The sequence below is a fragment of the Brienomyrus brachyistius genome, chromosome 13 (assembly GCF_023856365.1).
Source record: "Brienomyrus brachyistius isolate T26 chromosome 13, BBRACH_0.4, whole genome shotgun sequence".
Classification (NCBI taxonomy): domain Eukaryota; kingdom Metazoa; phylum Chordata; class Actinopteri; order Osteoglossiformes; family Mormyridae; genus Brienomyrus; species Brienomyrus brachyistius.
In genome coordinates this window covers 6,763,309-6,774,112 of record NC_064545.1, presented here as the reverse complement: position 1 = coordinate 6,774,112, position 10,804 = coordinate 6,763,309, and the positions used below count along the sequence as shown (strand labels likewise).

The 10,804-nt window shown below is 42.5% G+C and overlaps 2 protein-coding genes across 6 annotated transcripts; both read left to right on the top strand.

The window, feature by feature from the left end:
• The first annotated feature begins 280 nt into the window (after positions 1-280).
• Positions 281-2,661, top strand: LOC125706166 (cytosolic 5'-nucleotidase 1B). Of its 5 annotated transcripts, none has more exons than XM_048972727.1 (7): positions 281-366; positions 744-809; positions 916-1,050; positions 1,184-1,316; positions 1,418-1,540; positions 1,737-1,885; positions 1,993-2,661. In XM_048972727.1, the coding sequence occupies exons 2-7, from the start codon at positions 771-773 to the stop codon at positions 2,263-2,265; spliced, it is 852 nt and encodes a 283-aa protein (XP_048828684.1). In that variant the 5' UTR covers positions 281-366; positions 744-770; the 3' UTR covers positions 2,266-2,661. The 5 variants fall into 5 exon arrangements, with proteins under 5 accessions (XP_048828684.1, XP_048828685.1, XP_048828687.1 ...); XM_048972728.1 differs by having other exon boundaries at positions 298-366; positions 747-809; XM_048972730.1 differs by lacking the exon at positions 281-366 and adding an exon at positions 417-568 and having other exon boundaries at positions 747-809.
• A 1,173-nt stretch (positions 2,662-3,834) lies between these two features.
• Positions 3,835-10,803, top strand: LOC125706165 (cathepsin D-like). The gene is made up of 9 exons (XM_048972725.1): positions 3,835-4,009; positions 5,098-5,254; positions 6,420-6,543; positions 6,674-6,792; positions 6,880-7,079; positions 7,166-7,288; positions 7,977-8,121; positions 9,948-10,046; positions 10,265-10,803. Exons 1-9 carry the CDS (start codon positions 3,948-3,950, stop codon positions 10,424-10,426), a joined length of 1,191 nt encoding a protein of 396 aa, XP_048828682.1. The 5' UTR covers positions 3,835-3,947; the 3' UTR covers positions 10,427-10,803.
• The last annotated feature ends 1 nt before the right edge of the window (position 10,804 follows it).

Below are 10,804 nucleotides of genomic sequence, written 5' to 3'. Positions count from 1 at the left end.
TGTAAGTATGCAATGGTGAAGAGTGCCAGTCTTTAACTAAATAAATCTCTCAAGCTAAGATCTGCAGGCTCTTTAACCTGTTATGCAGTATCTAAGTAAACTTGGACAATGTCAGTAAGCATCAATCAGATAAACACACACGCGCATGCACACGCACACACGCACACACACACACACACACACACAAACACACACACACACACACACACACACAAACGCATAACCTATAACCACACACCGCCCCAGTACTGATAGTGTCTTCTCCTTTTTCTGATGCAATTATACTCCGATACACTAGGTGGCAGTAATTACAACGGTCAAATATATAGTTAGGTCTTTTTCACAGAAGAAGACTCAGTTTTTTAGGTACGCTGTAGTGTGTATTGTATGAAGTATGCTTCGTTTTGAGGTTTTTTTTTTATAATTTAGTCATCTATGGGCAGTTGTTCTATGCCTGAATGTGTTTATAACTTTCTAATTTTGCATGAACTAATTGGGGGATGTTCGGAACCATCGTACTTGTTAACCAAGCGAAAGAGTGTTAGACATAGATAATTATACTCTGCCTGTGCGTTTCTGGTTTTCATAATTCAGTTTTAATTTCTAAGTTTATTGATTGCGTTTATTTTCTCAAATATTCTTAATTTTCATTCCTTTTGTGATGCAATCATTAACTTTAAATAATTTCAGTTTTTCCATTCCACAATTTAGTTAATATGTAATTTATCTAAATATATTCTCAGCAGTACCTGTAATGCCGCCGATTTAAGATGGATGCAGATATTGTTGTAAATACTGACATTAAGCAGGTAAGCGAATTACAATATCCAGTTTCCAAGAAAACATTTGAAGGGCTTTTTTTTAGTATTTTATGTCATTCTAAGGTACATTGCTCGAACCTCTGTGTACTTGCAGAAAGACTCGAGACATGCATTGGTTATTGCCATCGCAGACTGCGCCCTTTTTGACCAAAATGGAGACTGGGAACCAAAATCGTCTAACACAGCCAGTGAAGTGCTGAGTCATGGTCCTGCAGTTCCACTTATCAAGGTCACCACTCTCACATGCCTGGACACTGAACGCATACTACACATTGCTCAGCTGTCATGTGCTATGACTAATGCAATTCTAGTCATTTCAAAGGGGAAGTTATTTTTGCCTCTTGTTCTCCTATTTCTCGCAGGCTGTACAGAGAGTCAACCATAAACTTATGGAAAATAATCCTAATGAAACTCTTCTTTTTGACGTAATACTCGTATGTAAGAACCAAATTCCAGAAAACCAATCAAAAATAGTCACCAGTGCCAAGCACTATGGTAAGCGGCATTTGATGAATCTGAAAGCTCTCCTGTGATCCACATGAACAGTCACTGAAACAGAGAACACACTGCCTGAAATCCATTTCATTTTCACCCAGGTCTTGAGATTAGCAGATTTTGCTTTTGCAGTGATGCCAGTTTCACCAACAGCATGCTGTCTAACAATGTCAAACTCTTCCTGTCAACAAACAGAGACGATATTGTCAAGGCCCAGGAAAGAGGTATATTTCTCGAACAATGTCGCTGACGAAATGTTACAAAGTGTTGAATATGGGGGTGGAAGTTACAGAAATAAGGGCTGCTCCTGAACACCAGTTTAATATACATCATCTGGCTTTCTTTGGTACAGTAGGAAGCTACATGCAAAGTTCTACTACTGAATATTTGTCCTGAAATTTTGGCTTTGTTCCTCTGCAGGTCTCCCAGCTGCACTGCTATGCAAGCAGGTTGCCAAAGCTGTTGATCAGCTCAAGATCCTGTTTATAGGGGATAGTCTAGGCATTCCTGAGGATTTGAAAGGCGAAATGTTCAGTGTGAACCAGCCTCAGAGCCTCAAGATTACCCAGGTAGCCCATTGTGTAGGGGATGACTCACCTACTGTTGCGCCTTTACATTTGTTGTTTATTTTTTCACATGCTTGAGAATGAAGTATTCTGTTTTCTGGGCTTTTTAGGCTTCCTTGAAAGAGCTTGTGGTGGCCATTGGAGAAATAAGAAGCAAGTTTGGGCAAGACGACAGCCCACTCCGCACGTGCTTACTAACGTTGTGGAGTCCCAGGGACGTGTGTGTAAGAGCCCTGAAGACCTTCCGTGACTGGGGCATGGAGGTTGAGGAAGCCTATTGTTTAGCTGGAACTCCACCAAGTGCCATCTTGACCCAAATACAGCCTCATGTCCTCTGTGGTGTTGGCCTTTATCACATGCGAGATGTTGTTGCATTATCCTGAACGTAGGACTGATTTTTCACATACACCTTCATAATCTTCTCACGTTTTACTGTTCCATCAGCATTTTTGTATTGACTTATGATCTTGCACACCCTTTGAACTGTAAACACATTTAAGCAGTCATGATAACCAGTCTTTTATTTTTAAACACCATTTTGTCTTTATTTGCATAGCAATATATAATTATTTTGTATAAATGTCAAAATATTTTTGTAATGTTAAAATATGTTTGTGCAGTTCTATCAAACATCTTCCAATAATAGCATGTTCAGTAGTATTGGCTCTGTAAAAAGATAAGAAAAATCTGATGTTTTTATTCAGGACAGTTAATGCAACTTGCATTAAAAGTGGGTTCTGCCATAACTTGAGTTGACTTAATTAAAAGATATAAACAAATCCTTGCAGTAACAGATGCTTAATAACACCCTAGTCCCACCTCTAGGATTTGCATGTTAATTTTAGACATGCAGCGATCCGATATTCGGATCGATATGGGCACCGATCCATACCTATTAGACGGATGGAGTATTCGGTCATACGTGATCCACATCCGATATTTATTTAATTTTTGGCAGTCTGCAAAAAGATGTCTCCTGTTTCTTGTTAGATCGATTTGTACGCACGACAGGTCTTTCCTATTTTAGATGTGTTTCTGTAGCATTTAAGCTGAATTTTACTCTTGAAACGACAACTAGTAGCATGTCGATTTGTAATCTTTCTAAAAACAAAGTGGAGGTATTCGTGGGATAATAATTTATTCTATTGTATTCTATTCTAACGCTCAGTAGAAATCGGTTTACTACTAGATGAGGCGCAAGCCGGGCGCCTCACGCAGGAAGTGTGGCCGCTTTAAACTGACACACCGGGCATCCAGTGTCCCAGGGGTAAGTCAAGCTGTTGCCAGTGGGAGAAAAATTGAGAGGCATTCAAGCATTTGCTACTTGCATATGAAGATACTCGAATAGTGGAAGACACTAAAACTGAAAACGCCTCAAAAACAAGATGTACAGACGAGTCGGAATTGTACGTTATGTATATTTCTTTAATCGTTTATATGTCTAATTAAAGCTCTGGTATCAGATCGCTACTCGTATCGGCCGATACCCTCATTTCTGAGTCTGCACTGGAAAAAGTGGGATCGGTGCACCTGTAGTTAATTTTTTTGGATTAAATATATTTCTTGTTTTCCATACACATTTTTGTACGTTGGGTGTATCACACGATTCCCCCGAGTCAGGGTAGGGGTTAGGCTGCCGCGTGCCAATATTACAAAACAGTGTGCCGTGACTCTGCAATATCTAACCCAGCAGCTGAACGCTGAGTAGTACTTCTCCAATCTCAAATAACACAAGTTCGCTGTGCGCAACACTAACGCGTTTATGTTTGCATGCAGTGGCGATTCTATCCTTTTTGTTATATACACACATACAAATTACAGCAGTGCAAAATACGGACTTCTGCTTAAATTTCGGTTGTGCAGCTGTCCAATTTAAGGTATTCTACAAAAGCAAAGGGAGGCGGCGGGCGCATGAGAGGCTCCCAGGGGGGGAGCGCTGCTCTCGGCGAGTCACGTGACCCGTCAGCTGACCGGCGTGCGGGACACTTATTAATGTCAGAGTGATCTGCTCCGTCATTGTATTGTTCTCCTGCTTCTCTGTGATCTCATTGACTACGAGGTGAAAATGAGATTTTTCATGGTGTATCTGTTTGCTGCGCTTGTGTGCGCCTCCGATGCTCTCGTCCGGTAAGCGGTTTAATGGAACGCATTTTGTTGCGTCAGTTTGCACGTATTTAGCTTGGGGTTTTAAACTGTGGTTGACTAAGGCATGGAGTGGTACAACTTTTCTTTAAATGTTTGTATGTCTGCAAACGTAACACAGACGCGTCATCTAAAATGTCTTCTAAATAATATAACTGTGGGATTGGTGACTTTATTTGGTTTGTTATGGATCACAGGTGGGTATAGGTAGCAGTATGTGGCTAGCAGCGAAACATCGCACATTTTATTTCTGCCCTTTCAAATTCACGACGTAGACGCTTTGCAGTGGATAGACGCATATAAAGGCTCCATTTCATTACGTTAGTGTTGGGTCACATGCTGCCCTGGGTGGCTGCGCGTTTAGCACCGGGATTGTCTATCTGCAAAACACAAATAATAAGCAAACGAACCAGGGCAGCTGGTACACTATTCTATATTCTTAGCATGCTGAGGGTTCCTGGAAACGAAGCTCTCGTTTATGTAAAAAGTGTTGCTTGAACAGTAGCGGATCAGTTATTTTATTTTGCCCTTTATGGAAAGGCAGGCATCGCCCTGGAAGCCTTGCTTCTCCGTAATTACCGTCTGGCCATTGCCTGTTATGCGAGAGATGTGCTTAAGGGGGGTGGGGGGTGTCAGTTCATTCGCTCTGTCTAGGAGTAGCTTGCATGACGGGCCAAACGCCGATGTGACGCAGAATGAGAGAAATGTTAAAAATACATCTTCCATCCTATGTATTTGCACGCATGTAACTGTGGGAACTTAAATCGATTCGGATATAAGTTTTAATTGTCATGTTATTGCACCATTGGAAACGCAAATAATTGTGTCGTGTTTTTCCCCATGTGGCCTGAGGGTGGCGGTCTTGTTATGGTTGTCATATACGAGAGACAACACTTCAGTGGAGCGTGACTCGTGGTTCACTGAGGAAGTGGTTAACCACGCATTGCACAATAATCAGAATTCTTATCACTAAACTCATGTATGGTCATATTTCAAAGAATCTTGTTTGTGCATTTTTTTTAAAGCCAGACTGTAAATGCCTACTAGTTCATGCGGTTTGTGAATCCCTACAGGATTCCCTTAACGAAGTTCCGCTCCATCCGACGTTCTATGTCTGATTCAGGGAGGAGTGTGGAGGATTTACTAGCTGGTCAAGCACTGTTCAACTACAACTTGGGCTTCCCCTCCAGCAAGAACCCCACTCCAGAAACCTTGAAAAACTACCTTGATGTGAGTATCTCCATAAGGATCTTGGATGTGGTTAAGATGATCATAAGTTCTAGTCTGTTGTCCAGTTTCAGCCCTATTTAGCCAGGTAGGTGTGCATCTCATGGTCAGAAGAATGATTTCACAATTCGAGCTCTTGAGCAAGGCCTTTAACTTCTGTTGCTCCAGAATCTAAGTAATTCTGCTTTCTCAGTTAAACCTCATGTTGGGTAAGCATCTGTTAAATTGATGCCAATTTGAAATATTCTCCAGAAGCCCCCCCGCACTTGTCAAGAGTGTTTCATCCTTTCCTGATTTTTGCACTGCTGAACTCAGACAAATCACTCTCCACTGACTGTGAGTGAGCTTGTTTTGTTTCATGGGGCACTGCACAAGTTTGCCATGTGACAAATGACTCATAAAATGCCTGGTTGGTGAGCTGCTCTTCAGATCGCCAAACCATTCAAGGGGCTGCCTCAGGGTTCCGTAAAGAACAACGTGCTGATATCTTACTTGATTTGTTCTCCATTTGAGTAAATCTTTGTCTCACCCAAAGAAGCTTGTGAAATGTGAGGGTCTCCTATTTTAAAATTGCTCCGTCACTTTGAGTGAAAGTTCTATCATGGTCGTCCTTGGAGTGTTTGGTTTGTGATCAGTAATCATACCGTAACAAGAGAGAACCGGAATCTGAAAACCACTGTGTGTTTCCATAACTCGCATAGGTTATCAACAGGCAAAAAAAAACACATGCCACTTTGCTGGTGACCTATTTTGAGTTCCGTTACAGTTGCCTCGGAGGAGGTCAACGTAGGCCTTATTACCTGTTTGACTGGGAGTTCTGCAAACAACAGACAATCGCTGACTGAGCATGATGCCTGAGCATGTTTTAATGAAGAATTAAAGGAATCTTGATATGGTTTCTTTTCCCCAGTTGTTTCTGGTTATACCCATGTTAGGGAAGCTCCTGTTTATCTAACTTCTTTTGAAGCAGACCTTCAGTGGGCCTTCATCTCTTGAGCTGGTTGCAGAGCCTCGATGGAGCTGTTTTACTTCAGGTTCAGTCTGTTAAAGGACCTGAATAAAGAGTCGGCTTAGTATCTGTTCGTCAGTAGAATTTTACTGTTGCTGTGGCGTACTGTAAGGTACGTTTCTGTGCGTTACCTTTCCTGACTGGTCTGTATTCCTGTAGGCCCAGTACTATGGAGAAATTGGCTTGGGTTCTCCGCCTCAGCCCTTCACAGTGGTATTTGACACTGGATCATCCAACCTCTGGGTTCCCTCAATTCACTGCTCCCTCACTGACATCGCCTGCTGTAAGTCAAAATGCATTTGTCTGCACTGTGTGTCTCCTACAGAAGTATACACACCAAGCAATGCAACAAGCTCTCCTTGCTACTTGCTATATAAATGTATGTGATCATAAGCAACCTTCTCTCATTCTAGTGCTTCACCACAAATATAATTCTGCCAAATCAAGTACATACGTGAAGAATGGGACTGCTTTTGCCATTCAGTATGGGTCTGGTAGTCTTTCCGGCTATCTTAGCCAGGACACTTGCACGGTAAGACTGTCGAGCCGATGAGAAACCCCTAGTGGCAGACCACGGCTCTGCACGTTTCGATGGCTTGGTTTTCTTGCATCCCATTAGATCGGGAACATGACTGTGGAAAAGCAGCTGTTTGGGGAAGCCATCAAACAGCCTGGGGTCACCTTCATTGCCGCGAAGTTTGATGGGATCTTGGGCATGGCCTACCCTCGTATTTCTGTGGATGGCGTCACCCCGGTCTTTGACAACATCATGAGTCAGAAGAAGGTGGAGAAGAACATCTTCTCCTTCTACCTGAACAGGTGAGGTGGATTAATAAGGGGAGCAACATCACGGATGGCCACTTATCGGAAAACTGAGGTGGGATTTTTTTTTTTCCCTCTGCCAGAAACCCGGACACGCAGCCAGGTGGCGAGCTGTTGCTAGGTGGTACAGACCCAAAATTCTACACTGGGGAATTCCATTACCTGAACATCAGTCGCCAGGCTTACTGGCAGATCCACATGGATGGGTAAGTGCCACAGAGTTCCACCAGCCACGTATTTGTTTCTCTGTGTGTGACTGATGATACAAGAGCATTAGAGCCGCTTCTCATAATGAGGGTGATGAATAAGGTTTCACTTCAGCGTTCTATATTTGGGCCATAAAGGCAGTGTTTCCTTTAATGTGCTTTGATACCCTGTTATTAATTTCCAAGTCTACACAATGCATCCAAATAGGCCTTGCAATCTTAGATTCCCCCCCCCCCCCCCCATTCTATATTGTTAATGTTTTAATATACAATTTTGCACCAGGCAAGCTACAGGATCAGTTAAAATGCCATTGACAAACATTTTGCGCACACAGAGAAAAGGGTGAAAGATTCGTACCTTTGCTTGTCACTGGGGTTGTACCCTTGTTTTTGTACCATATAAGGTACAGAAATGGACTCTGAGGAACATCAAAAAGGTACAAACAGCATTAATGAACCATCAACGGTACAGAAATGTTCCTCAAAGTCCATTTTTCCACCTACAAGTGACAAGCAAAGGTGCACATTTTTTTTTCCCTTTTTCTTTGTGTAATTAGCCTTTTTTTTTTTTATAACGTAAGGTAATTTTAGCTAGCAGTGCTATGATATTTGGTGGGTAATCTAGAGAGTGTTGTGTATGATGTCTGTAGGGTTTATAGCTTTACTTTCTCACCCGGTTGTCTTACAGAATGAGCGTTGGCAGCCAGCTGAACTTGTGCAACGGTGGCTGCGAGGCCATTGTGGACACGGGCACCTCCCTCATAACCGGCCCGTCCGCTGAAGTGAAGGCCCTGCAGAAGGCTATCGGGGCCATTCCCCTCATCCAGGGGGAGGTACGGCACAGCACCCAGCAGTCTGCTTTCTCAGTTTTTCTCAGTTTGCTTTTTGAAATGTGGCAAAACATGCTTAACATTCACAAGCCTATGGCTACGTTCACACTGAAGTGGCTCAAATCGGGTTTTTTGCAATCTTTTCAGGACTGCGTGGACACAAATCTGATCTTTTCAAATCAGATTTGTGTCACTTTCATATGTGGTAGTAAATCGCATACGTATCCGATTCGTGGCCATGCGACCTGAATATGAACGCTCATATCGGAATTTATGTGGCACTTTGCTCATACGCATGCGCTATAACAGAAATGGCTTTCCTGCACTGAGTCTCTTCGTGTTATCCTTGTCATAAGGTGCTGACAGAGGTACTGAAATGTAGCCCTCGACATTCTGAAGTCCTCTACAAACTGCTCCTCTGTATATCCATCCACATCACGGTTCCACCATTGCTGGCTCTCTTCTCGTACCCACACATGTCTTGGTTGCAGCGGTTCCAGCAATAACTGCGAAAACTGAAAAAGCTAGCCGCTTGACTTTTTCTCCTTTTCGACCTGCTCACGTACAGCTGATTCACTGTTTGTCGTCCTCCAGAGCAAAGTACAATACATGCGTGAGCTACTAACGCCTCCATTTTTTAATGCCGTGAGTCGTCCCACAGATGTGACATTTTTTGTTGTTGGCGACGCAGTTGACCCGTGTAAAAACGTATCAATGCGTGACGTTTCGGAGGACCGATGCCTTCACATTGCAGTCAGATACAGGTCACTTGTAGTTATGAATGTGAACCGTCAAGATAGATAAATCCGATCTGAGCAAAAAATTCGAATTGAACGATGTGGCTGGCAGTGTGAACGTAGCTTTTAAGAACGTTTCTCCAAACGATTCATGCGAAACACTATAGTTTAGCTACAAAAACCGTTTTGGGCAGGTTACAGGTTAACTCGTGTCTCAAAAGTGAATAATTCCACCAATGAATTTCTCCGTGGCGCCAAAATCAAAGGTACAATCAGCATCGTTTAAGCCATGGGAGCCAAAATGCTTAGATACACTGTCAGTGTAAGTCGGCTCCCGAGCTTCATGACTCTGAATGAGAGTCGCTTCCCACTTTCTCGTTGTCACTGACTGATCATTTTTCTTTTTGGCAAACTGATACTTATTCATGTCAGACATCAGTTTTGACACTGCAAGGTTCTGTATTACAGTGTGTGAAGTTCGCTGGCAAGAGAAAAAGCACTCGCATGTAACTTCAGATCTCGAGATACACTTTAATAACAAGTAAAAATGTCACACAGCACTGTATAACACAAAAACCGCAAAAAGAACATGACGACAATCATGCACTGTGGAAACCAGTAACACGATAATGCCATATCACTGCAATTTATGAAATGTATTTTTCTATTTTGACAGCTTTAACTGTTTGCATGTGATGGCTAACATGATCACATGTAGTTTTGGGTGTAGAATTATTTCAGTGGGAACCTACATGACATTTTTCTGCATGATCTAGTAATCTACATAAGAATAAAGCAACTGAAATCTGCCAAAAAAAAAACAATTGTACAAAACTATTTGCATATATGAACATTAGGAAATTTGTGTGAAGCAATGAAATGTTTTCCTGTGCAGACGTGTCATTATGGTGTGGGGATTACGCCTGTGGCTCTGCAGATGTTAATTGTCATTTGAGAAACGCTCCAAGCCAATGGAGAAACTGTAAACAGGCTCTGGTCTCAGTTACCAGGGGACCCGCCCATGACGTAGACCTATAGGGTAGAGGAAGGGTTCTGTATGTGTAACTGCTTCTCTCTCTGGTTCTGATGCAGTACATGGTTGACTGTAAGAAGGTGCCTACCCTTCCCTCGGTGTCCTTCAATCTGGGTGGCCTGTCCTACACTTTGACTGGGGAGCAGTACATTCTCAAGGTGAGGCTACAAAATGACGCAGCCGAATTGGCCATGTTGTATGTTTAACATTGACATTCTTCAGGTTTTTTTTAATTTATTTTTTAATTAACATTGAACTTGCTAACACCTTTCTGATCATTATAGTGCCCAGTAGAGGTCAGCATCGCCCCTTTATACTGCTGCCCAAAGGGACAGTTACTGTTCCAGTCTGGTCACTATTTCATTTCTCTGTGCAGGAGAGTCAGGCTGGGAGAACCATCTGCCTGAGTGGCTTTATGGGTCTGGACATCCCAGCACCTGCTGGGCCGCTGTGGATTCTGGGAGATGTATTCATTGGCCAGTACTACACACAGTTTGACCGTGACAACAACCGTGTGGGCTTTGCCAAGGCGAAATAGCTGCCTCCGGGTGTGCTGCTTCCATGGGGCTTTCTCAGACAAGAACAAGTACTAAACATGCTGCATATGGGTGATATGTTGCTTCTGATGTCTGGTAGCAATACCTTTTGTATAGAATTCAATGCACTGCTTTTAATTTTAGGAAAGGATTTGTCATTTTAATTATTTTGGGGTGATTTGAGTGAATCTTGTAGTTTTGATGTGTGACAGAACTGATTATTTCCCAGGTACAGCTACAATGGATTTTAATATTTGCATATTTTGTCTTGTTTCAACTTCCACTCACCCCCCCCCCCCCCCCCCAATATGTTTGTTTTATTTTATTTAACACCTCAGTCTCTGAATTGATGGAATGAAATAAAGGCCTTTTTCCGTTAT

Bases quoted from the DNA above. Each gene is read 5' to 3' on its own strand.
- LOC125706165 (XM_048972725.1), top strand. From the start codon at position 3,948: ATGAGATTTTTCATGGTGTATCTGTTTGCTGCGCTTGTGTGCGCCTCC. The intron at 6,793-6,879 runs GTAAGACTGTCG...GCATCCCATTAG, and splicing joins TTAGCCAGGACACTTGCACG to ATCGGGAACATGACTGTGGA. The intron at 10,047-10,264 runs GTGAGGCTACAA...TTCTCTGTGCAG, and splicing joins GGGAGCAGTACATTCTCAAG to GAGAGTCAGGCTGGGAGAAC.
- LOC125706166 (XM_048972727.1), top strand. From the start codon at position 771: ATGGATGCAGATATTGTTGTAAATACTGACATTAAGCAG. The intron at 1,051-1,183 runs GTCACCACTCTC...TATTTCTCGCAG, and splicing joins CTGCAGTTCCACTTATCAAG to GCTGTACAGAGAGTCAACCA. The intron at 1,886-1,992 runs GTAGCCCATTGT...TGGGCTTTTTAG, and splicing joins AGAGCCTCAAGATTACCCAG to GCTTCCTTGAAAGAGCTTGT.